The 26,618-nt window shown below is 35.9% G+C and overlaps 3 protein-coding genes across 3 annotated transcripts; 2 read left to right on the top strand and 1 right to left on the bottom strand.

Moving 5' to 3' along the window:
• Positions 1 to 1,265: 1,265 nt before the first annotated feature.
• Positions 1,266 to 3,331, bottom strand: LOC149009240 (putative WRKY transcription factor 51). Its single transcript, XM_089163848.1, has 3 exons — positions 3,013 to 3,331; positions 2,778 to 2,924; positions 1,266 to 1,710 (listed from the first exon to the last, which is right to left on the bottom strand). Exons 1-3 carry the CDS (start codon positions 3,303 to 3,305, stop codon positions 1,515 to 1,517), a joined length of 636 nt encoding a protein of 211 aa, XP_089019974.1. The 5' UTR covers positions 3,306 to 3,331; the 3' UTR covers positions 1,266 to 1,514.
• Positions 3,332 to 11,288: 7,957 nt separating this feature from the next.
• LOC149009239 (ras-related protein Rab7) lies at positions 11,289 to 15,600 on the top strand. The gene is made up of 7 exons (XM_089161141.1): positions 11,289 to 11,728; positions 11,874 to 11,900; positions 12,350 to 12,449; positions 12,555 to 12,701; positions 14,283 to 14,363; positions 14,488 to 14,633; positions 15,258 to 15,600. Exons 1-7 carry the CDS (start codon positions 11,676 to 11,678, stop codon positions 15,322 to 15,324), a joined length of 621 nt encoding a protein of 206 aa, XP_089017267.1. The 5' UTR covers positions 11,289 to 11,675; the 3' UTR covers positions 15,325 to 15,600.
• Positions 15,601 to 16,701: 1,101 nt separating this feature from the next.
• LOC149009238 (NAC domain-containing protein 17-like) lies at positions 16,702 to 20,363 on the top strand. The gene is made up of 6 exons (XM_089161140.1): positions 16,702 to 16,907; positions 17,001 to 17,208; positions 17,566 to 17,843; positions 17,932 to 18,189; positions 18,442 to 19,360; positions 19,493 to 20,363. The coding sequence occupies exons 2-6, from the start codon at positions 17,022 to 17,024 to the stop codon at positions 19,876 to 19,878; spliced, it is 2,028 nt and encodes a 675-aa protein (XP_089017266.1). The 5' UTR covers positions 16,702 to 16,907; positions 17,001 to 17,021; the 3' UTR covers positions 19,879 to 20,363.
• Positions 20,364 to 26,618: the final 6,255 nt, after the last annotated feature.

The following is a 26,618-nucleotide window of genomic DNA, read 5'->3' as shown; positions in this document are numbered from 1 at the left end:
ATACATAATTACATAGATGGCTAAAAATCCTTAGTGGCCAGCCAAACTTTGGTCCAAATACCACTTACTAGGTTAATGAATAGACTTGTTGATCACCTAGCAAAGTTTTGAACTTTCTCCTTGACATTAGGAATATGACATGCCTAAAAAAACAAAGTAATTAAGACCAACGTTTGAAACTTCAAGGGGACTCATAATAGCACCAATTCAAGCTTGTAGTTTGCCCTAGCTAAAAAGTCCAGTTACAATCATTCCCATCTCGAGCCATCTCTGACTCGGCCTTGAAGTAGAGATTTTTAATAAATGGATTCCCAATCTGGTAGATTTTTCAGCCAAGATAGTATTATTCAGTTGAGTCTCCAATTTATTGGCAATGGATTTTTTGAAGAATTTAATAAATTTTTTTTTAACTCATCAATAAATTCAACCTTTAGAAAGAATAGAAAGAAAGAAGAAAGGCTTGAAATTCTATAGACATGCCTATTCAAAGTGTGAAATATTATAAACTCCCCCAATGCAATATCAGTGGAAAGTCTCCTAGTGCTCTTCCACCTAACCATATCAAATTTTGACCTAAATAAATTTTGACTTCCATGATAAAAAAGAAAAAAAAATTAATAATAAAAGAATTTGAAAATGAAAATAAATTAATAAATAAAAGGTGAGTCAATTACTAGGCTACAGAACCTAGGTGCTACTTATTGCTTAGCATTTGACCAAAAAAAAATCATTCTTGCTTGGCATCAACAATTTAAGATTACTTGACAAATTATTTCTATTAACTTCAACCAATTGGTCTGTATTTCATAGCAAAAGGTTTAGGGTTCAAATTTCTTTAGGCTTAAGAACAATAAACCATCTTGGGCCTTTTTGCTATTCCTTGGAGTGTACAGTGTACTCTACCTCATTACAGAGATTAATGTGCTTAAAGAAAGTTTTACAAGCCTTGTTTTTGTGCATTATTTTGTGAAAGTAACAAATTAAACTAATATGTGTGTGGACTTTCTGGCAGGTTTTCTTCAGTTCCGTCAAGAAATCTGCCGCGCGATTGAAGCTCTTCCATCAGCAATATACTCCTTAATTAGGGACGATGTTAATGGAAAGAAGTACTTTGGATTATAAATTATCTTGTACTCTCTCATTTTCTTTGTTTAATAAAAGCTTCATTTATTCAAAAATTATAAGACTATTTCTTATGAATGTAGTTGAGATGCATATAAGTTGGTTCCGAAAAATGATTTTTATTTATTAGTCACCCATCAACATTGAAATCTATTTCTTAATCAGATTTACCTGCTCGTAATAGAGAAAGGGCAGAAAACACTGCATTGGCCGTATGAATAGTTTTACTGGAAGAAAGAAAAACAAAACCATATCTAGGGATTCATATATTGTATATCCACATAGAGAATATTAACTAATTACTTTACGTCATCTATCCCTTGATCCAAATAGAAAATTAGTGTCCATTAATGGTGGCGGCTGAGCAGATGATCTACATGTTTATTAATTCTTCAAGAAGATGAGTTTGAAGCCTGTAATGTCCATCCACTTGGAACCATGAGGGGAACTTGGTTATAATAAACCACACAGGGGCTTTCATGGTTGTGAATTCCATCATAACTCGTTATCACATAGCTTGAATCTTCACTGTCCCTCTCCACTCTCTTCTTCACATAGCACCCTTCACTTGCACAGCGATAATAATTCCTGCTTCCATAATTTTGATAAAGAAAAGAACAATGAATACAGTAGTGGGTATACATTAAAAAAACTACTGTGTTAACAAAATGAATACAAAGAAGGTTTGATTCTCAGAACAATGAATAGGATTATCAGAAGAAATGAATAAATGTAGAAAGGACATTAAACAAAAGGAGCCAATAGTGACTGATAGATCGAGATTTATGAAAAAAAGGACCGAAATAGATGCTAAACTAAAGATTTGATATATGCAATGGCTGTCTGCATCATAGCATTAATAGTTAATGGAATTGACGATTACTGATTCAATTCATATCACACCATTATTGTTGAGAAAAGCTGTCATGGCGGCTTACTGATGCATTCATCATCGTCACTCAACAAGTAGACCCTACCATGACGCTTCCATGGTGTCGTCATCAATCTGCTAATCTATTGTGTTTACAGGTGCAATCTTGCCTTATCTCTTCTTAATCTCAACCCAAAAAGAGTAGTTTTCAAAACCAGACCCCAACATAAAATCATCCCCAAGCAAAGCCATTTGGAGATAATTAGAGCTAATGGAGATCCAAATCTGAAAAACCCAAAACAGTATTAATTTACATTAAAGGCGTTCAAGAGAGATCTTTGCAGCAGCAGCAGGTGCATGAACTATCTTTGTAGCAGCAGCAGATGCATGAACTATCTTTAACTACAGTGATCTAAACTCTATTGCACCACTCGTCTAAGAATCAAAATAGCCAGAGAAAGGTACTGGTTGAATTACAGCAGCTACAGAAACAAGACAATTATCATTTGGGAAATTAATCTGTAGATGGATCGATCCCATTCGAATTCAAGCTATATATTAAAGGAGATTTGCTCTCAGATCATGATGTTATATGTGGAACCTATGATAGTTTAGTTGTGGTGTTGAATGCTGCCAACAGAGGCTAATTAATCACTAAAGAAGCAATATCAACGATAGCTATATATCATGCACTCCTGTTCCTGTTAATGGTTGCATTTTATGTAGATCTAGAATCTGATTTATTACTTTCTATTGTTTTAAATAGATTCAGCAGTTTAATTACCTAGGGTATGGACTGTTCTTAACGGCCTTCTTCCCGTACTTCCTCCATTTGAATCCATCATCCATGATTTCAAGATCAGATTTCGTCTTAAATGCAATCCTGATTCCCACGTCCATTTTGATTCTCTTTACTCCGCTCTTACATTTTCTGCAAATACAAAGAAAAATTAGAGATGATTAAGAGATGCTATAATTAGTACCACAGTAAGTTAGTGAGTAGCAGAGATGTCACTTGCGTGTCACTGGTTGATGATGATGCATTTCCACGGTCTCCGATCAAATCGTAGCCAGCGTTTTCAAGTTGCAGATGATCAAGCTCACACCCGAACCCAATTTTAGTTGCAGATGAATCTTCCTCAGATCCAGCTTCAGGTACCAGATAATCGGAAAGATTGAAATCTGGTGAAGGTAGAGGATAATCCATCACAAGATGATTGTAACTAACGTTATGGTTAGGATTAGGGTTAGAATCAGGGCAAGAGTTAGGGTTTGGAAAGAAGTCTCTTGACCGAAAACTGAAGCTGGACATGGTGGATTCAAGGTAAAGAAGGTCTTCGCTGCTTTTCAGCTTCTTCTATGACTCAACATGTACTGGTTCTTGCCTTATATATATATATATATTTATGTATATCCGTTTACACCATCTTTTCTCCTTGCCTTCCTAGATATTTCCCTGTAATGCATAAGAAATTTCTCTGTTCGTGACACGTGTCAGTCAGCTACCGTAGGGACCACGGTAACATCAGGGGCTGATAGCTATCCATCATAATTTGGGGTTTGGTAACAAATAAAAAAAAATTATAATTCTTTTGCTGTTGATATACAAGCGTGTGGTGAGATTTGATGGAGGCGACTTATAAGTGTTGAAATGGATTACAAGACATGGATTGACCCACCACGGTCTCTACTTTCTCCGATCAAATTTCGTTACAGCTTTCTTCTAGGTGGAAAATTCCATAGCAACCACTTGCTTGCAAGAAAAGAAGAGCTATAGAAAGATAAAATGAGATCACTAGAGTTGCGATTGTTTGCAAAGGTAGGGTGGGAAAAAAAGGGGTTGGAAAAAAAAAAACATGTGAGTCCCTTATGTAGTGGGGGTAAGGGAGAAGAAAATGAAAGGAAAAGGATTTTGTGGAAAAGTGATAGGGGTGTGTCTCACTTTTTACTTTTCCCAACTTTTCCACACAGTCCCACCAAATATGTGGGATTTTAAAATAGCATAGGGTGAGAAAGTTGGGCTGCCACATCACAGAGACACTTTCCCACCCCAAGCAACCAAACAATCTACCATTTTGGGACTTAAAGGAAAAGTAAGAAATCTACACTTTTTTTAAGAATTTTCCCACCCCTTGTTTCCCACCCCACCTTTATTCCAACAAACAAACGCAGCCTAGGGCTACGTTGTTTGCAAATGTTAAATGAAAAAAATAAAAATAAAATGTGAGTCCTACGTATAATATGATAAGAGGAGAAAAAGAAAATGAAGAGATTTTGTGACAAAATATGAAATGTGGGTTTCATTTTTTTATTTTTCATAAAATTTTATATATTTTTATCAAAAAAATATAAATAAAATTTCATATATTTTGTGGGGTGGAAAAGTTAACATGCCACCTCACCAAATGAGTTTCTTTAAAATAAATTTTTTTCCGCTTCACCTTTATTCTAGCAAACAAACACAGCTTAGTAGCTGAATGGGAGATAAAAGGAAGCTATGATGTAACATGTAGAGGTGCCAAATCCTGATATTTTACACAGGATATAATAATTTTTTATCAATTATTTTTACTGTTCAAATTTTTTTTCAAGTGAATCCAAGTACTAAAGGAATGTGAGAAATTTTAAAAAATTTGAAAGGAGATGGTGAAGTATTCAAAGAGATGGAAAGGGGAAAAAATTTCAAGAAATTGTGGGGGGGGGGGGGGATGGTCTCCTGGAACTAATGTAACTCTGTCACTAGTGGGGGAATAAGAAGGGAAAGGATACAGAAGTGAGAAAAAAAAAATGAAATATGTTAATCAGTGAATTCTACAAATTCATTTTCTCATAAGCCAGAAAAAGTGAGGTTTTGAGATTTCATTAGAAACATTACACTTTTCTTTTACCCTTTTTTGCAATCTCATTTTATTCTAACAAACAATTTAGATTGTATGCATGACTAGAGAACTACATTACGATCTCAATCAACTGGTCGAGGTTGCTTGCTATGAGATTCACATAATACATTTATCGCAAACCAATGTTTGGGGTGTAAAAGCCTCCATGCATCAGTAATAGAACTCGAAACCATTCGGGATGACCTGAAATTGGTGGATGCAAGTGTCAGTGCTTCAAAACTTCAAATTCGGATCACTTAGCAGCTGTTCATGCTCTTCAAGGGTTTAGCAGTTCTTTAGATTGCATGAGCAGAAGTTTAATGACTAAGATTTTAAAGATTTTGTTGGATTTGGGTGTCTTGTATTCTGTGAGTCCATGTAATTATGGTTTTATATTATATTTATAATTGAAACAGGGTTTGGGTCAATTACTACTACTGGCGTAAAATTGTAATTACATTGGGATTAGGGTTTTAGGTTTTCCTATAAATAGTCTCTATGGGATAATTTATAAGAATCAATCGCTGTAGGGGATTGAGAAACACATCCTGAGGATAAGGATGAGGGGCAAGCAAAGGGTAGCACTTTGTGGGTGTGAGACTAGTGTATGGTTTCCTGGAAATAGTGAAACTTCTTTTCTCTCGGATAGACGTAGGCAGATTTTGTTGAACCACGTTAAATCTCTCTTATGTGTTTTGCTTGTATTCTTCTCTGTTCATGGTTGTGCATCCATTATGCCTAACAGATTTTTGGTAGTTTTGGTACTTTTAATTATGTTCCCAGATCTAGCAATACACAAGCTGACTTCCTTGCTTGTGCTGTAAGATGTTTTAATCTTTCTTTCTAGATCTTGGTGGCGTGTTTCCCCATGTTTCATTGTATATACTTTGGTTTTGTCTTCCAAGTCTCCTTGGCTAAGACAGTTTTACTTTTATCTAATGAATGGAATTAGCTGTTGACCAAAAAAATCAAGAGCAAAAAGAGGGACTTCAACGCATGTAGGGTTTTAAAACTAAAATAAATCCAAGGTGCCAGTCATAGTCGATACTCATATGTTGGAAAACTGGTGCTGAATGGTGAAATCCAGTGTTGAAGTCTTGAAGAATCGTTTAAACTAAATCAACAAGTAATTAATCGCTTACCTGCTATCTTATGAAGCTAATGTGCAATAGATCGACCTTTGAATTCTTGTATTCACTTTTTCTAAGTTCATAATTAATTAAGGATGATGACTGCTTTAGTTTGTCTGGTCAAAGTGAAGTATGCACTCGTTTGGATGGAAGGAAAAGCAAAAGTGAGAGTTCTTTTTATTAAATAATAACCATCTAATCCTCAATTGGTACATGATTAGACCACCACTACGGGTCTCGGTTGCTCTCTTTTGCGAAACGTTCTAGTGATTGAAGATGCGCTGTGCCTTGGAAAGACTCTAGATCACTTCCTCTAACGGAGATCACAATATTTCTTTCAACACTATATGGACACAAAATACAAAGGGCTTTTAAGGAAAATATTATAAAAAATAAAAATAAAAATTAGAGGTGGGATTTATAATATATTTTTTGTAATTTTTTTAATATTTTTATAAGGATAAATATCACTTACCTCCCCTCTTAACTGGACAAATAGCACTTACACTCCCTCTTAGTTGGATAATATCACTTACCTCCTCTTTTACTTAACAAATATATCAAACACATTTTCTCTGTTAACTTTCTCAGTTAAATTTAACTTTTACCAGTTAAATATTTTCTAAAACACTAAACTACCCTTGTTAAAAATATTTTTTTATTTTAAATCATAAATTGTCATAATTATCTAATAGTTAAAATACTAAATTACCCCCAATTAAAATAATTATTAAAAACCAAACACCGTAGTCAAAATCCAAATTATCTTTATTTATTAAAAGCCCAACATGTCTTTTTTTTTTTTAAATAATTTTTATCAAACAATTAAGAAAACCCAAAATAGTAGAACGTGTTTAATTTTATCAATATACCCTTTTTTTTTTAATTGTATTTTTAATTTTACTGTAGTACCTTTTTTTTTAGTTGTTTGATAAAAAGTAAAAAAAAAAAAGGTATATTGGGCTTTTAATAATTAAAGATGATTTGGGTTTTGACTATGGTGTATTGGTTTTTAATAATTATTTTAATTGAGGGTAATAAGTATTTTAACCGTTACGGTGATTACAGTAATTTAGGGTTTAAAATAAAAAATATTTTAACCAAGGGTAGTTTGGGGTTTTAGAAAATATTTAACGGTAAAAGTTAAATTTAATCGAAAAAATTAACAAATAGGAGGTGTTTGATATATTTGCTAGGTAAGAGGGGAAGTAAGTGATATTATTCAACTAAGAGATGGTGTAAGTGCTATTTGTCCAGCTAAGAGGGGAGCTAAGTGATATTTACCCTTTTTATAATCATAAAGCGTCAATGTACTCCCTGTTAGGGGAGGTGATACAAAATTCTTAAGAAATATATCAGGGAAAAAAAAATGCCTATGCTTCTGCTATAAACATATAAAAAAGTTTCATGTGTCCAGATCCTTCACTCATATGGATAAAAAGAAATTCAACCAAATAGTTAAATTCATGGTAAGGGTTTAATTTAAAAACAATTTTTTTTTCTGAGGGAAAACCTAAAAATGTAAGAATCGATGTTTTCTCTGTCCTTTGCTTAAAAAAAAAATGCCGGAATGTAACCAAATGGGTTGAAAAGTTTTTCTCCATGTAAGATTCAATTTTCATGTAGCAGCAAAAGCCTGCTACAGGGTCTATGTTTGACACCACCAAGTCAAGATGGTGGGTCAAAGTGAAGTTTTCTGGAAGCTTTTGTAACCTTGGACAGACTAGAATGACGAAAGAGATGGAGATCAGTATTACATCAGTGTTGCACTAATGCTATATAAAAACCAAAGGGAAACCAAATTAATCCACCAAATTTGCAGTCGTCCTATTCTGACTTGACAATAATTCAATCAATCAAAACCAAAAAAAAGAACAACACAATAATTCAGTCAATCAAAACAAAAACACTGTGTCTTTGTTGTGTATGGTCTGCCAAGTTTCCAAACCCACTAAGGAAACAAAAAAAATGTAACCAAGACTGATGAGAGTCAAATTCACATCATCTTTCTTTTCCTTCTAGTGCTTCATTTGTGAGGGTAGAGAAGGGGCGGCTGGTGATTACTAATTCGCTTTCAACTACTGAGCCATGATACCTACCTGAATGGAGAAGACATAAATTGAAGCTGACCAGCAATTACTAGTTTTGAGGTAGCTGAGTCCAGCCATATATTACTTTTCAGAAGCAAGAGCATGGAAGATATCAAAAGGAAGAGAGAGAAAGAGATTGCAGTTGACATTGCCTGCTGTGAGTCCAGCCTCAGAATTGCTTATCAGAAGCAATAACAAGGAAAGTTTCAAAAGGGTACTCATTTTTTCTTTTGTTTTATCTTGAGAAGCTGGGATTTGAAGTGGGAAGTGATAAAAGAAACTGCAAGGAAATACCCAGTTGTTCTTTTGAAAATCCATATGCAAGAGTGTTGACTCAGATCTGTATATCTTGTAATGTTCTTGACGTTCTCAACTTTGAGTGCAATACCAGGTGGATTGAATGGACCAGTGAGGAAGCTTCTTAACTTTGATGACCATCATCCGTTCGGCCTTTGATTTCCTACTTCTTCACTTATCTAGATTGGTCCCCCACTTCATTCTGATTTTTGAGGGCTCAACTTCAGGGCTGTGCAATTAATGCGCAGCACTGAGCTACTTACAGTTGAAAATCATGGAGAGAGACAACGCAAAATTTCAAGCCATCCATGACCTTGTGAGCAAGGTATGGAGTGTCGGTACATTTTGAGGTTTCACTAGTTGGCAAAACCCTAAAATGTTGGGCGACATTAATTAACAATCTCAGGGAAGTTTTAGTCTTTCATTCAAAAGGACTGGTTAAGAGTCTTAAGACCAAAAAAAAGATTGACTTTAATTTGTATGTCCAAGATAGAGCTTTAGTGTTGCCCATTAAATACATTATCTACGTTGGTCCCCCACTTCATTTTGATTTTGATGGCTGTCACTCGCACACTTGGTTTATAACTTGGTTGGATCCTTTGAGCTTCATACATGGGGTGGTTTTAAATGTCATAACAGTAATGCAACAATGAGTTTGGTTAGTTGAACTTGTTGGGTTGGTCCAAGCTCAGGAGGAAATTCTAAATATGCTGATTACATTTTGAATATGAACACAATAGGATCTAACTTGTGCCGTGCCAACCCTAGTCATGTTCTTTGCATGGAATTAACTCTTCAAACCATGGAGAGAGAGAGAGAGAGAGAGAGAGAGTCCCAAATTTCAAGTCATCCACAACGTTGTGAGCAAAGTACGGAGTGTCGGTACATTTCGGGGTTTCACTAGTTGGCAAAACCCTGAAATGTCGGGGACATTTTGTCTACAATCTTGTGGTAGTTTCGGACTTTTTTTCAAAAGTACTGGTTAAGAGTCTTTAGACCAAACGAAAAGATTGACTTTAATCTGTATGTCCAAGATAGAGCTTCAGTGTTGCACATTAAATACATCATCTAGGTTGGTCTCCACTTCATTTTGAGTTTTTATAGCGGTCAAAAGTAATAAGACTTGATCAAATACATTACATACTTGGTTTATGACTTGCTTGGATCATTTCTAGTTCATGCATGGGGTGGTTTTAAATGTCATAATAGTAATGCGACAATGGGTTTTGTTAGTTGGACTTGTTGGGTTGGTCCATGCTCGGGTGGAAATTCAAAATATGCTCATTAGGTTTTCGAATATGAACACAATAGGATCTAACTTGTGCCTTGCCAACCCTAGTCATGTTCTATGCATGGAATTGACTCTTCAAACCATGGAGAGAGACAACCCCAAATTTCAAGCCATCCATGACCTTGTGAGCAAGGTATGGAGTGTTGGTACATTTCGGATTTCATTGGTTGGCGAAACCAGCGAAACCCTAAAATGTTGGCAACATTTCGTCGACAATCTCGGGGTAGTTTTGAGCTTTCATTCAAAAGGACTTGTTAAGAGTCTTAAGACCAAACGAAAAAATTGACTTTAATCTGTATGTCCTAGTAGATATATTTTTCATTGATTGCGACATTGACGACGACAAAACCATTTCCTTCTTAGTTTCCGGTGAAGTGCCATGAAAGTGTGAAACAAAGAGAAGACGGAGAGAGCGAGGTTGCGTCCTGCGAGAGACAAAGCGAAGATGGAGAAAGTGACAGAGGACACAGATAGAGGCTGCATCCTGCGAGAGACAAAGAACGAGGCTGGTTCGGAGTTTCCTTCCTCTCTTCCAGCATCCAACAACAGTAGCAATAGCGACTGACATACTGCCGGCAGGAAAATCTTTGATTTTTGCCAATATTTCATTGGTTCAGTGAAAAATGGTTGATTATTTGGCGAATTTTGGTTGCTGTCATTGCGATGCTTGGTTTTGTGTAGCCCTTGAGCAACATGCCTATTTTTGCCGAAATGTTGTGATGTTTTGGCGACATAATGTACCTTGCTTGTGAGACTATTGTGGGGGAGCTGGAGGGAAGGACATGTTCGTAAGGGTATTCACCTAGAGTTTGGATAACCTCCCCATTGGGGAGAGTTATGTGCTTCATTAATATTTTTCCATCACATAAAATGGGTGGGGTCCACGTGAGACTCACATGGAGGTTCAATTATTGATTTGTTTAGTTAGTATTTAGAGGTGAGTCCTACCCCGTTGTGATGGAGAAGTGTGGAGGTGATCCGGACTTGTACACCTAGAGTAGGGGAGAGTTATATGCTCTCTAACACTTTGCTATCACACAAAAAGGGTAGGGACCATGTGGGACCAACTGAAACTCCCATTGTTGATTTGCACTTCAAGATGGATCCCATCCCTCTTGTATGGTGAGGACGTATCAAGAGAACACATAACTCTTCCCTGACGGGAAGGTGATCGTGACTCGTACACCTAAGGTCAGACCAATTCGCAATAACTAAATCCTAAGCTAGCCCAGCCCAATAAAACTCAAGACCTGAAAACATTTTTAACTTTAATATGAGATGGGCTCCTCAAATGGGCCTTTGATAAAAGGGATATAAAATCGTTTTATACCCAAAAAAAAAGACACAGGTCATGCATGCCATTATATACCCAAAAAATTAGAGGTTATGCATGACATTTCAGTGCTAAGTACCGACCGAAAGATTAAAAATTCATGAAATCATTTTTTTTTTGGGTTAGGGATCAGAAATTAAAAATTAACATGAAATTACATCATCTGAAGTCAGGTTCGCACGACTCTTCTGGGCCACTAATTTTAAAAAGCGCTTTGCTGGCGCCTGGCGCGTAATGGTTTTGGTGGTCGTAAACCAAAACTTTAATTAACCAGAAAAAAAAGAAGGAAAAAACAAGAAATAAAAAAGAGAGGCCTTCTCTCCCCCTCTTTCTTAGCTTCTGGTTATTTCCTCGTGAAAACTGGAAACTAGAGAAAGAGCTAGAGCCTTGAACGAAGAAAGTCGAAAGCGGCTACCTACTTTTCGCTATTTTTGTTGATTTGTTTTCGCCGCTTGTTAGCAATTCTCAGTTCCATTTATTTTCATCAAAAAGTTTTTATTTTTCCTTTTGCCAGTTGCCGCTCTTGAATCCCGATCCCGAATCTCGATCCCTGGAATTTGGAAAGAAATTAAAGAAAAAAGGAAAAGAGAAAAGAAAAACAATAAAGGTCAAGGTCGTTGTTCTTGGAATTTCTTCCGTTTTTCTTCTTCTTCTTGTTCAATATGTCTACGCGAAGGCGGACCTTGCTCAAGGTCATTGTTCTAGGAGACAGTGGGTAAGCTGGTTCCCTTCTATTTTGATTTGGGTGATCAATTTCTTTGGATTTCTGATTGCTTTTGCTGTTTTATTTTTCGTCGTCAATTTGATTTGCTTATTAAACAATTGCGCATTTACTTTTCTCTTTATTTGCTGAAATACAGGGTGGGGAAGACGTCTTTAATGAATCAGTATCCTTGAGCAACATTGGGATCTGTGAGGCTTAGTTATCTGATTTATCTTCTATTAGGGTTCCTTTTGTCTGATTTGAATTTGTATTTTCTTTTTAACCCTAAAGCAATTGTCATTAATTAAAAAAAAAAAAAAAACTTTTTGGAGATGATTTCCCGTTTGACGGGACACTTGATTATTTTATTTTATTTTAATTCGGGGGGTATTCATTTTCTCCTCACATTATTTGATTTTGAGGATTCAATGGGGGCACTAAATTCATCAGCTGTCTAGGAGGTGTTTTTAAATTTTGTTATTGGGATGGGATGGTAACGAATAAAATCTATGATTTTACTTATTCTTGTAATCTTGTGTTTGATCATTCCTGCATTTTAAGTCGATTGTTGTAAGTGCGAATTTAGTTTCTATTATCTGAATTCAGCTATGTGGGGCTTAACTACTTATTTAGATATGTTCATAAGAAGTTCAGTCAACAGTATAAAGCTACAATTGGTGCTGATTTTGTGACAAAGGAGCTTCAGATCGATGACAGGCTTGTCACCCAGCAAGTGGGTTCTGAATAAAAGGGCATTAAGATGATTCATTTACTGATTCAAGACAGCTTGACTGCTTCTTCTTTTGCTAAATCATCATTTTAATGTTTGCATTGATAGATTTGGGACACAGCAGGACAAGAAAGGTTTCAAAGTCTAGGTGTTGCTTTTTACAGAGGTGCAGATTGCTGTGTTCTAGTTTATGACGTCAACGTTCTGAAATCATTTGATACTCTTGAGAATTGGCATGAAGAGTTTCTCAAACAGGTATTTGATAGATTTTCCTATTTGCTGCTGTTTTCATTTATTTCATTCATGCTAATCCTATATTGGCTTTTACGTCTCTACTCTCTTTGAGTGCTATTTTCTGAATTATTGGTGATTGTGGCATTTATTCTTTTAGTCTTTTATATTGCAAGAGATTAGTGGCTCCTACCATATATGATCTTTAGTGAGGGTGTGAGGATCACCCAAACAGAAAGTTGAGTTTTCACACAAGGAAAACCAAATGTTGTGTTTTCACGAGAATTGCACGAGATATTGTCAGCAAATGTTAGTTGAGATATACTGATCTAAGCCAAAAGGCTGGAAAGGTAAGGTTAGCTGAAATATGTGTTGAAAATATGAATATTTTGTGAACGATGTAGATATCATTAAAAACTGAGTTGTTCAGATAGAATTGAACTTTTGGTTGATCTGGGACTTGGGATCCCATGGATGAAGACATGGTCTCTGTGGATCCTATGACTTCCATTCAGAGGAGGAGCCTTATAAATAGGGACTTGATTCTTATCAATGAAAGAGAACTGAGGCTGTTTAAACAGGGAAAGTCAATTATGCTTCTAATAGATAATTTTTTGTTATAGTACTTACCCTAAGTGGGCTCAACTATGTTTTGTTGATGGTTTTTAGCTGGTGGAATTTAAATTGTGTTCCCTTGTACGGAAAAATCACAAATGAAATGTAATTATGACCTTGCTTCCTGTAGTTTTTTAACTTCTGATTTCATCCTTTTCCTTTTGGGTCTGCTAACTCTTTATCATTTTATGTATATGGTCCTGGGTTCTTTGTTATGTATGATGAAATACGGAAGTAAACTCGAAACAGATTTCAACTCGCTCTGTGTCCTAAATTTGATTTTGCACCATCTGTTACAATTATGAGACCAGTCCTTCTGGTTGCCAGTCTTTCGTTTCCCTGTGAGGAGCATATTTGTTGACCACAAATGGAGGGCACTGCAATGCCCGATTCAATCTTGACTGGAGTACTGAAGCAAGAAACTTTAGGCTATCAATGTTATCTATACATCATTCCAACACTTTGTTGACTTCTATTGAGAGCATTGCCTCTAGTTTCATACTCTGATCATAGTAAGAATGGTTAAATATTAACCTATAATCGTCCATTTGTATGTTCTGGTTCCTGTATGCTGCTATAAATACACTTATCATTGCTAGAAAGTACTTAGTTCTGCTTACACACAACTGCTCTCTTGAGGCATATCATGATTTGAAGGACCAGCTGGTCCTGATTTGAATTACCTGATCCAGTTCAGGATCAATTCAGATTGGTCCATTGTTAATTAGAATGTTGTGCGTTGGGTTGTCCAATAAAATTACTGGATCAAATAGATCCAAGGTGACCCAAGTGATCCATCATAGACCAATTAGGATTGTCATGTATGAATCTGACACCTTATCCTGATCCAGTGTTCCTTTATAGCTATGGAAATTTTGAACATCGTCTGATTTAGTGTTTGTTGCTCTTTGATTGTTTAATGGAATCTCCGATCAAGATATTGATCTTAAACCACAATGCTCACTATTTTCTTATATTTTGGTGTTCCAGGCTAGTCCAGCTGACCCCAAAACATTTCCATTTATATTACTTGGGAACAAGATTGACATTGATGGTGGGAATAGTCGAGTGGTAAGGATACTAATACTGTCCCTTTTGACCCCAAAAAAAAGTATTGTTGCTCCCCCCCCCCCCCCCAAAAAAAAAAAAAAATCTTAATATTACTTGTATCTGGTTCTAAAATTTCTGTTTACAGGTTTCAGAGAAGAGGGCAAAAGAGTGGTGTGCTTCCAAGGGAAATATACCGTACTTCGAGACCTCAGCAAAGGAGGATATCAATGTTGATGCTGCATTCCTTTGTGTTGCAAAATCGGCATTAGCAAAAGAGCGTGAGCAAGACATGTAAGTGTACATTGTTGTGCTTATACTTGTCTCATGCTTGTTTACTTAAATGCTATAATATTATTACAAAAAAAAGGGGGGGGGGGAAGAGTGAAAGAAATCAATGGCATGGTTCGCTCTAAAAGGTGTCCTTTGTTAGTCACTAGATGGATGGTATGCCATCTCAATAGTAGTACCAAGCTAGCAAAAAGTGATGCATTCATCTGATCATTTTTATTTGGAAAGCTTAAAAAAGTTCAGATGGTTGATCTACTCAGTAGAAAATTTACACACATGGTCATTACCTAACTGAAGCAGAAATGAAAGCCTTTATATTTGCAGTGAACAGTTTCATAAATTTAAAAATATATCAGCCAATTAGCAAAATTAATTTCGTCCATCCAACCGATGGTGTCCACCTAACCTCTTCCCCTCCCCCCCTTCTTTCTCTTCTCTTTCTCCCCATGAAAAAAAGGAAACCCTACATCCGTGATGGATTCTGCATTTTGGCTGCCCAAAAGTAACTTGCTAGGACAAGTTTCTCTACTGCTTTTTCTTCGAAAAGAATGGAGACTCATGTTATATGTTTTTTGGTTTTCTGCCTTGATGAGCTGTGAGATGACTGAGATGATGTTTAATGTGCAGATACTTTCAGACCATACCTGAGGCTGTTTCAGAACCTGAACCAAGGGGAGGAGGATGTGCTTGCTGAAAAAAGGACAGACTCATTCCAATCCCGTATTGTGTGCTTCATCAATTTCCTGCCCGCGCTTATTTCCCCCCAGTTGTTGTGATTTGGAGCCTTTGCTATTTTTTCGTTGTATTTTTGTTTAATTTTTTTTTTCTTTCTGTAACTATCTTTGTGTACACATTGTCAATCGAGACTGGGATTGCCATCCTGCTAGTGTTGTAAAATGTCTGTCTGTTTTGGTAGAAGTCAAATTTGAGGAACTGAAATGAATGAGACCCAACGTGAATTGTTTCAGAGGTACTAGATTCTGCATTGATTGCTCGCTATGGTGATATGAAATATGAAGTGATTAACATTTGATGCAATCTTCACCTTGTTCAGAACTTAAGGGAAGTTATCAGAATATAACTGTAGATTGATATCATCCAATCTGCAGCAGGGTTTATATTATACTTTTTGATGAAAGATAGTTCCTTTGCAGTTAATCCTGGTGTCGTTATTTTTAATGCAGGGATTCAGTAAACCAACATATGCATCTATTTGAACAAGGACAGCCATGGCAACTACAGACTACAGAGGTTTTCCTTGATTGCTAGTGAATCTAGATTTTATCTCAACAGATGTTATTGCTCTGTTGGAAGCATCCCTAGTATCGAGTTGCTGCCATTGCTTGAAAATGTACTCTCACCAGGCACTAATCATCAGATGCTGAAGATGATTGGGAATTATTATTCTCAAACATCCTGACTGATCAACCAGGCTTTAAGACTAGGCCGGTCACAAGAACCTGAAAAGTAGGATTAGAGAATTGAAAACTCAAGCAATTTTGGGTTTGTTGGTGGAATCATATCGAATTGGTCACGGTTGAATTCCAATTGTTGAACAATGCTGGTTGTTGAGAGCTACCTTCAATCTTGATTAGCTTTTTTTTTTGAGGTAAACGCCTAAAAGATGCATGAGCTGGTGATGTTTATCAGCTCAAGTTTTGACATTGCTCAAGTTTTGTTAAGTTCACATTTGAATCAACGTTGGTAGGACTTGGGGAGTTTAAACAATAAGACCATGAATTTGATAATGAAGATGCGATGGGACTATTAATGGATAAATCACAGTTTAATTAATGGATGCGTATCTACCTCGTCCACCATATCGTTGAAACTTGGAGATCCACCAGCTGAATTGCAGGGAAGCTTCACTCAATCATAGAAACATAGAAAGAAAGGAGATTTTTTATGGATTTATTACCAGAAAAGTTGAACGGAGACTTTAAGTGTGGAATTTACTGATATGCCCCCGATGTGCGCTATGTTGAGTGACGGAAATAACCCTGATTTTTAATTAATAGACCAAATCATCCACAGAATCTTATGAGTTATGACCTTCATCGCCGATCGCCTGTTGGGGATTTTGACTCATTCACACTTTCTCTCGCTCGTCGCTCCTCTTTCGCGCTTTTAGGCGCTTCGCTTTCGCGCTTTTAGGGTTTGGTTTTTCTTCCGATTCGATCGAGAGGGCTGTGAAGAACGTCCTGATTTCTTTGTTGTGATTTAAGTTCGATCGGTGGTCGAAAGAAGGAACTCTCCGGAGATTTTGAGTTTGATTTTGTAAGAATCGATTCCGTTTCATTTGGTCTTAAAGGTTTCACGAGTTTGATTTGTTAGGTATCGTCTGGTTTTTGATTGGCTTTTTCCTGGTAGGCTTGAATCAGCTTCTGTAAAATGAAGATCTCCAAACCCTCTCATGGTGGTTTTGGGCGCACCAAATGGCCTCCTGGATTTCGTTTCCATCCTACCGACGAGGAATTAATCCTCTATTATCTGAAGAAGAAGATCTGCCGCAGACGCGTGACACCAGACGTTATTAAAGAGCTAGACGTTTACAAGTGGGAACCGGAAGAATTGGAGGGTATTTCTCTCCATTTCTCTCTGCTTTGTTTCTCTGTTCCTTAAAATTTCATGTTTCTTTCTTTTGAATCGAAATCTACTTATAATTTTGTTCTTGATTTAACATGAACTTTTAGCTTGCTGAGCTTGTTGACCTGATATTTATTGATGATGTATTGGATCATCAGCGGTTTTGGGTTCTCTAGACCTTTTTATTGTTGTAAAAATCATCCATGCCAAAATTTTGTTTTCCCTCATTAATGTGAGAATTTGTCATATAAATTAGCACGCTATCTTTTATGGGCATTAATGGATTTCCGATCTTTTATGAGTTCAATTTACATGAAGAGTCGTTGATTATGTCCCCAAATTACTGTAGGTCAATCGTCGTTACAGACTGGAGATAGACAATGGTTCTTCTTTAGCCCTAGAGATAGGAGATATCCAAATGGGAGTCGAGTGAATAGAGCAACCAGGTACGGTCACTGGAAGTCAACTGGTAAGGACCGTAATATCACTTGCAATAATCGGACTGTAGGGGTGAAGAAGACTCTGGTTTTCTACCAAGGCCGTGCTCCTAGTGGTGATCGGACCGATTGGGTGATGCATGAATACACCATGGACGAGGAGGAGCTTAAGAGGTGTCCGGCAGTGCAGGTATATTGCAGGATAAGCTTTTATTTCGATCTTTATGATTTTGATAAATTCTTTGTGTTCATTAACTTTTCTTTTGTTCTGTTTTCAGGATTCTTATGCGCTTTATAAGGTTTTCAAAAAGAGTGGAGCTGGTCCCAAAAATGGTGAGCAGTATGGGGCACCATTCAGGGAAGAGGAATGGGCTGACGATGATGACCCTGATGAAGTAGTGGAGCTGTTTAATGTAACTCCTCCTGACAAAGAGCACCTGGCAGAGACTGGTAGAGAAGAGGTTTTCGGGCAAGTTGTAGATGAGGACAAAGTTGGTCGATCACAAATTGATGAATTTACTCACTTGTTATCCCAGGTATTTTAAGTCTCACGCACTCAAATACCAAATTGTCTGTACTTATTACCTTTGGTGCATCAATTCTACTGAAATACTGTAGAAAAAGTTTAAACACTGGAACTAATTGTTGTTGCAGCAGGAATATTTTTCTTCTTCTTTCATTTGCATGCTTTTAATATTTTTGTTAGCATTCATGGTTTTATAAAATAATAATGTGGTTTTTATCATAGATTGTGAAGATTGCTGATTTGTGTTCATCAATCGATGTAGGTTGGAGGTGAAGAAGAAACCCTAGGTACTATGTTGGATCGATCACTTGGGGAAGCCATTTCTGTTGAACCAAGAATAGTAGTGTTGCATCCTGGTGGACAGCAATCTGTAGCACATGCTAGCTTAGAGGCCACACAGTCAGCTGCCTCTAATATGTATTCATGTGAGGCACCTGAGGTCTCATCTGCTCTAAGTATTCCCCAGCAGGATCAACATGCAGTGGAGGATGATTTTATAGAGATGAATGATCTCTGGGGTCCAGAACCTGCCTTTCCGGAAATAGGGAATGCCTGTGACAACTTGCAGCTTCAGGAAACAAATGGATTAGATAATATTTATTTTGAAGTGGACATGTTTCTTCAGGAGTTGGGGCCTATTGATCAGAGAATAGAGACACCATCATATTTTGACGCACTCCAGGATAACATGGCAAGCCAGTTGAATTATCAGCCGTCAACCCAGTCAGGTGACACAAATAACTTGAGTGAGGTGGTGACAAATGACCAGAGATCCAGCATATTTGCATCGCCTGGATCTAATCAGGTGGCGGTTGATCAGAGGATGACACAACAATCATCTTTCCTAGCATTCCAGGGTGATATGGCAAGCCAGTTGAATTATCAGATGTCATCCCAGTCAGATGATGCAAATAACATAAGTGGTGAGCTGTTGACACATGGCCAGAGATCCAGCATATTTGCACCTCCTGGATCTAATCAGGTGGGGGTCGATCAAGGGATGACACAACAATCATCTTTCGAGGCACTCCATGCTGACATGGCATCTGAGTTTAATTTTCAGCTACCCCAGTCAGATTATACAGATAACATTAACAGTGAGATGTGGACACAAGAGCACACATCCAGCATATATTCATCAAGTGGATTTGGTGAAGGATTGTTTTCTTCACCTACTTCAGGTACATATATTGACAGATTTTCATTTTCGAATGCTTCTTACACATATCAACAGACTTTCAGTATTAAATGCTTCTCAAGTAACCATTTCTGTAGTTAATTTTAGACTTCTTGATGGTGCCCATGATGTATAGGTCTTGTACATGCTGGTGGTTCGTCAAATCTTGGTGAAGCTAGACAGAATGGAGTTGCCAATGAGGAATCTCAGGATTCTTGGATCAGTTCGAAGCTCTGGGGTTTTTTGGAATCAATACCAACAACTCCTGCATCTGCCTCAGAGAGTGCCTTGATAAATCGTGCATTTGAGCGAATGTCGAGTTTTAGTAGGGTGCGAATCAATGCCAATAATGTAGATGTTGCTGCTAGAGAAGGCACACCCAACGCGAGGAGGGGAGGTGGAAGTAGAGGTATTGGCCTCCGTTCATTCGTTGGGATGATGAGAGCTGTGCTATGGGTGTTGATGCTGAGTACAACTGTGAAAATTCTTGCTGCTTTCTTGGGAAGGTTTGTGTCATCGTAAATAATATTCAAGTAAGGGAACTATCTTACAATTCATGGGTTCTTTGCTGGAGGATGAGAAAAGTTGGTCCATAAGGTTTAACAATAAAGAATTTCAACACAGGGTTGATGTCAGAAAAAAGGATTATGTTTTGGTTCAGCAATTAGTAAGCCACAATTTATGGTGGTGGCGTGGATGTTGTGTAAAACTTATTTGGGAAAAAAAAAATGAATTGGATCTGTTGAAAAAGGTTCCAGTATTTATAGACGTAAAATATGATGTAAATGTCAATGTAAGATTTTGGAATGTTACATGATAAAATAGTTTAAAATAATATTTGAAAAGGTGAATTTTATGTATCCCTTTTTACATAGCATTCCCTCCGAAAATATTATATCCAATCCCCTTATATATATATGTTCAAATGTCATATTGTATCCATTTTGTTAGTAGATTCTTGTTATTATTTCACTTAATTTTTAAACCCCTGATAAAGAGTAAATTTATTTTATTACATTTAGTTAAGTGTGTAGATTTTATTTATAAAATATTATACCGTTTCCCTTATATATATAGGTAGAATTTCATACCAATTTGTATTCGGGCAGAATATCATCTAATTAAATGGATTTGTTTAATGCCCTGTTTTGAGAAAGAGTGGATTTATTATTATTTTCTTTTTTCTTTTCGATAGAAGTGTAAAACAGATGGAAGGAATTGATAGAACTTACTTTTAACAAGAAAATTACATGCTTTTTACATGAATTTTATTTTTATTTGCTGCAGCGTGCTCCACTGCCACATATAGGAAAATGATTCAACGGTGTAAAATCAAATGATATATTACGCTTTTATTCAATAATAATAATAATAATAATAATAATATATTTACTCTATCTGAAACTAGGGCATAAAACAAATTCATCTATTTAAGTTTACACCGTTGGATCATTTTTGTATACATGGCACAATCCTGATGGTCGGCTTCATGTTCCGACTGCTGCAACAAATAAAATTTTCTTTTACACGTCTTAGAAATTCATGAATCCGTTCAATATTCTGAGAATTTTTTCTTTTTAATTTTTGGTAATTAATATCTTGGCATTCAAGGCAACGACAAGGTCTTCTTTCAAAAATTCTAAAATATGAGTGAATATTTTATGTTATTGGAATGAAAAAGAAAATATTATGCTGATTAGTTCCCCAATAATAAAAAATTAGAAAAAACAAGATACACTCTTGATAGCTCAATCTATCAATGCGGTCTAGATTTTAATCCATCTTCCAAGATCTTAGATCAAGCCCTAATAACAAAAACGTGCTCAACCATAATTTCATCTTTATCATAAGTCAAAAGACTCAAAACATATATTATATAATTGAAAAATATCAGATCTTGAGTCGTGATCGCCACTAACTTCTTATTTTAAAATAAATAAATAATAATAAATTGTTATAAAATAAAACATGAACTATAACCACATGAATAAATTCTTTTAAAACAAGATTATTGGATTTGTTATCCCTATCTGCAAAAAAATTTCATTGTCATGGCAAGTCATGGGATCGACCTTGCGGACAATGAAGCTCTCTCTGAACATGTAATTGAGGTGCGTAAAAAACTGGCCTGAATGAACTTCAGACACAAAAAAAAAATAATAATAATAAAATTTTAAAAAATAAAATTTCATTGTCATGGCTCCATTTAGTGTTAACGTCTCAGGCCCACATATCACCATGTGGTAGGTTAGCAGATCTTGATAGTTTTTGGGCCTTTTCAACGCTTACCTTTATGGGTTGTACAGTCCACAGTGTTTGGGTTTTTTAAGGCTTGGACTACGAGGGAGGTTGAAAAGCCCAGCCCAGCCCAGCCCAATCCATCTTGAATTGGGTTGGGTTGAAGGTTACTAACAATATGACGGTGAGGTTGTATATAGTGAGTATATATTTTCTATCAATCAAGGTAGAGGTCTGTGCTTCCGTCATGACTCTCTACCAGATATTAAGAGGGGGCTCATGTGGGGCCCACTAGAGGTGTAATATCTGATTTATTTTATCAAAATTAAAAAATGAACCTCTATCTTAAAGTCCAATGAAAAAGTGTGAGGGGAGCACGGACCTCTATCTTACTTTCAGTATCCAAACTCCCAGTGCATCTATTTTGATTGGGTGACTTTTGTTAAGTATAATTTCCTTTCAACTTTTCTTTTCTTCTTCTTCTTCTTCTTCTTTTTCTTCTTTTTTTTTTTTTTATTTTTTATTTTTTTTTTTTGATAATATAGGACCTCTATCCTAACAAAATTATGTAAATGCACAAATTAGTTACACAATATTATCGTAAGGGCTCCCTCATCTCAAATGATGCTTGATCCACAAGACTCAAAAACGTCAATGCAGATTTGATAGAGGGGTAAAGATTCATACTTCTTAGTGAAGAAGTTATGAGTTCAATCATTGCGAACGATGTATATATACACATAAAACTCTTTTGCTTCCAAAAAAGAAGTAGAAATAGGGCCCCAATAGCTAATTCAACTCTGTGAATCGTTAATCCTACGTTTGCTTATTTGTTCTAAATTATTTTGGAGCCTCATGGGTAATTATATCAAATAACACCCTTAAGACTTAAGACTGCACTGCTGCACCTGCAACTTCTACTGATACGTTTGGGACCCAAAAATCTTGCTAAGCTTTCTTTCGTGGAAAATATGAAAATTTAATGCATTTGAACTTGAAGGTAAAGCAAAGTCAGAAAGAAAGAAAAACTTCAATGATTAATAGTGAATTCGACTTGCCAACCACTTGAAACGCCTTTCCAAGGGTGGTGGTTGAGGAAAAAAAAATTAATAGTTTTGAAGAAAAATCATGCCTTTTGAGTTATTATTCATTATCTCAAAGTACTTACAGCTATATTCCATTTGGCATTTTCACCCAAAAAAAACAAACACAAAAAAATCTCATTTGGCATTATAGATTTTCAAAAAGGTATTCTCGTGACTGAAAATTTAGATTTTGTATTCAACTTCAAATATGGTCCTCCATAGATAGATTTTGATGGACCATTCGAATGATCTAATTCTAGAGACCTATGATGGAACTAGAGGGTTGGGGGCATGGCCCGACCTGATGAATCAATCTGTTTACTTGATTAAGAGGTATAAATATGTTTTTGAGAAATTTGAGATTTTTCCTTGTATTGCTATTTTTGCAATTAGTTGAGAGATTTTCAGTTGTTTTTTTCTTTGTTTATAGACACAGCACACCGTGTTAGTGATTTTTTCATTTAGTTTTATTTTCCATTTCAATTTGTGAATTTTTCATGTTCATTCTAATGGTATATATATATAATGAAATGATTTGGCAATTTTTTTTTTTTTTAAATTGAGAGTTGGAAAGATAGTGGGTGCTGGTAGGTGAAAATTTTGGTTAAACTTGTTTGGGGTTGGTTTATTATTTAGGTAGCTATCATGGAAATGTCCACTCTTCTAGAATACCACTTAAAAAACACCCATTCCTTTTTGTTGTGCCATGAGAGAGATAGTAATATCTACCTTTCCAGTGAGCTATGGTTGTGAATTGTGATGTAAACTTGTAATGCAATGAGAAAAAAAAACAGTTTGGAGCACGCAGGCATCATCTCCATAATTCATTTCACAAGAAAAGAAACAAAAGAAGCAACAAACCCTTTTCAATGAAGATCCACCAAATTCAGGCAATAACTACTACTTTCATGATAAACATATAGATGGTCCATAGCTGATCTCAGAACTCTTTTAAGTGTCACTGCTTGATTTAGACAGATTCTTGGTTAGCATTTCTCATTGTTTTCAGTGGTTGTCCCAACTCTCAATATTTGATTATCCAAACCAAAACAATGGTGATGAGGAAGCAATGGGTTGTTTTTACTTGATAAAACAGAGATAGAAGGGAAGAATAATTGACAAGATTTTCAGCAACACAAGAAATTTCCACCAATCACAGGCAATGCCTATCTAACAGACTGGCTTCCCAGCCATTTTGTTTTGTCTCCCTTGCTTTTACAGGCTGTGTTCATTTTTGTTCTTATCCATTTTTCTTTTATTACTTTTTGTCTCCTTTAAATTTTCTCATTTCCACTTTATCTCAAAGGGATTCTAACTTTAGGGCACTTTCAGATTAAATAATTCAATTAGTATCATGTTACGGTGAGTTTGGATCCTCTACTCATTAGGGTAGAAATCCATGCTTTTCGTATATTTGGCTCCCATACATTAAGTGTGATGTCTACCTCTAAATACTAACAAAATGAAGTTTGGATCTTCTACCCATCAAATTAGAAGTCTATGCTCCTTCCCATTTATCGACCATACATCAAGGGTGAGACTTATATAGAGCCTAGTAAGAATTTCATTTTTGATTCCATCTCTAATATGTGGTGAAGAAGTGTGAAAGAAGTGTGAAAGAAGTAAAAAATTCCTACCCTAATAAGTAGAAAATCTAAGCTCAACAAAATGAATTAGAGATAAGACCCCTAGTGAGTCCCATCCATAATGGAATGGAGAGATGTGAGAGGAGAGCACATATGTTTGTGACTCACCTACACGGACCCCATCAACATGTATATCTCCATACAAAGAAGTAGATCTATTCTTTTTTTTCTTTTTTAGGTGAAAAAAACTTATATTAAAGAAGAGCAAGATGAACACAGGGCATCTTCATTACGCAAGCTGAGATGCCAAGAAGAAGAAATGGCTCTTTTCTTTGCACCACAAAACTAGTAAAACCCTAGTAAAAAAAAACTAGGAAAAATTGGAACTTCTTTTAGGGGGAATTCATTTAATCATTTTTTGGGTTTTGGGTCAAAGTAGATTCCCTGCTTCACGGGCCTACATTTGAAAAGAGATCAAAAGAAGGTAGAGAAGAGAGAAGATAGCTCCTCATGAAATAATATTATGAGAAAAAAGATCTGACAAATACAGATTGCACCGGCCGAGTTTGTCTATTCCATTCCATAATCCATATAGAAAGCAAGGTTGTATTACACTTTATCATACATTTAATATTTAGTGGAATACATCTTTATCAAACAAAACAAAATAGGAAAAAGTATGTGAAGTGAAATATATCACGCGTCAAAAGCCTTTGGAGTTATCCACACCACCTAAATTCAAATCGAATCAAATCAAATCACAATTTCAGAACTCTGAATGGGAAAAGATAGAACCAATTAATACGTTTCACCATACAAATTACTCTTGGAAGACCTCTTCAGGTCTGAGAAAATAGAAAAGTATACTAGCCATAGCCCTTAGAAGGAATTAAGAAAACTAAGTATTATAAATTCTGCCCAGAATAAGAAACAGAAAAAAGTAGCTTCAAATCATGCAAAAAGTGTCCTTGTACATTTCGGTGAAATATCTAAAATAAATCCTAAGTTGCTTATGATTTGGGCAAAGAAATTGAAACCATGTGTTAGTTTTGAATTTCATACACCAAATGATATAATATGGAGCCCAGCACCAAACAAGTTCTCAAATTAAGAAAGAAAATTTGTAACCTGATTAATATTCTACTCCTATCTGTTTCAATCATTCACTTGATTCCAGGTACTCAGATTAAGAAATAAAATAGGTAACATGGAACAAACAATCCCTTCTCTCCTCTGCTTCATCAGGGGTTCACTCATTTATTCTTACTAAATGAAAAAAAGTTTTCAATGGAGCAATGTCTGAGTCTTTTGGAATTCACAATCTTGGAGCTATTCGCAGTTTTCATATTCAATTAAGGCTTTAAGCCTGTAAAGAGAAGCTCTTACAAGAATATTATCTGGTTTCTTTGTGTTCACACTCACTACTCACTAGTCGGCTCCTTGTAAGAAACAAAGAAAACAGCAATAAATAAAAGGGAGAAAGAGAGAGTTTCAGACTACAATTGAAGACAATTCAACCTCTAACTCCTAGATTAAAGTCCTTTAAATCAATGATACTGACAACAGAGCTACCAAAAATCTGGGTTTTAAGTAACCAGATAACCAATTTTTTGGGGGCACTACGAGCAAATCAGTTGAAGACTACTATTAAGATCTACTATTTCCAATCCCCATCATTCAATGTATGATAAGTCGTTAGAAAACTAGGAGCAAAATGGGACCCAGATTCCTCGTAATGGAAATAAATTGCTTCATCTTTCATTTTCAATCAACTGGGCAGAACAGAGTTACTTTTTTTCTTGCAGACATTTTAAATTTCTGGGTAAGATTCTTAGAAACCTTTTAATTCGTCTCTGATGAACAGAGTTATTTTTGGTAAACGACGTCCAAGACGGTGAAATCATTTATTTCAAGAAACCAAAGTCTTCACTTGGGCAATCTTAGAGTATATTACAATTGCCTACGCTTAAAATTTACTGATGGAGAGAGTTGATTATGTAGCAAAAAATCAACTTTGAACAAAGTCCAAGAGAGTTCAAAAAACTAAATGGACTGTGAAAACATTTCTTGTAAGGTTTTGTTTTGTGTGACCGATTCAGAGTTTTTATAGAATATCGATCGACCACCACTTTAGACTACTTTGTTGGATCAATATCAGATCTGGAAATTAGGTAAATTGTTGATTACCATCGAGCTGTACAGAAGTGACCTGCTGCTTCATCGTTTTTCTATGCCGTCTGATTATTCACGTGACTCACACAGTAATAGAAAAATTGAAAGAAAGAACAAACCAAAAAAAAAAAAAACCCATTTATATCTTGATTCCAAAGCTTCCAAATTTCAATAAAACAAC

This window comes from Hakea prostrata, chromosome 7 (genome assembly GCF_041222555.1).
Source record: "Hakea prostrata isolate BN-2017 chromosome 7, UWA_Hpros_2, whole genome shotgun sequence".
Lineage (NCBI taxonomy): Eukaryota > Viridiplantae > Streptophyta > Magnoliopsida > Proteales > Proteaceae > Hakea > Hakea prostrata.
Note: the sequence above shows the minus strand (reverse complement) of the source record. Positions and strands in the feature narration are given on the sequence as shown.

Excerpts from the sequence above, each read along its gene's own strand:
- LOC149009240 (XM_089163848.1), bottom strand. The coding sequence starts at position 3,305 with ATGTCCAGCTTCAGTTTTCGGTCAAGAGACTTCTTTCCAAACCCTAAC. Across the intron at positions 2,925-3,012 it reads TCATCATCAACCAGTGACAC|AAAATGTAAGAGCGGAGTAA; the intron begins GCAAGTGACATC and ends TTGTATTTGCAG. Across the intron at positions 1,711-2,777 it reads AAGAACAGTCCATACCCTAG|GAATTATTATCGCTGTGCAA; the intron begins GTAATTAAACTG and ends TTATGGAAGCAG.
- LOC149009239 (XM_089161141.1), top strand. The coding sequence starts at position 11,676 with ATGTCTACGCGAAGGCGGACCTTGCTCAAGGTCATTGTTCTAGGAGAC. Across the intron at positions 12,450-12,554 it reads ACAGGCTTGTCACCCAGCAA|ATTTGGGACACAGCAGGACA; the intron begins GTGGGTTCTGAA and ends TTGCATTGATAG. Across the intron at positions 12,702-14,282 it reads ATGAAGAGTTTCTCAAACAG|GCTAGTCCAGCTGACCCCAA; the intron begins GTATTTGATAGA and ends TTGGTGTTCCAG.
- LOC149009238 (XM_089161140.1), top strand. The coding sequence starts at position 17,022 with ATGAAGATCTCCAAACCCTCTCATGGTGGTTTTGGGCGCACCAAATGG. Across the intron at positions 17,844-17,931 it reads AGAGGTGTCCGGCAGTGCAG|GATTCTTATGCGCTTTATAA; the intron begins GTATATTGCAGG and ends TTCTGTTTTCAG. Across the intron at positions 19,361-19,492 it reads GTTTTCTTCACCTACTTCAG|GTCTTGTACATGCTGGTGGT; the intron begins GTACATATATTG and ends CATGATGTATAG.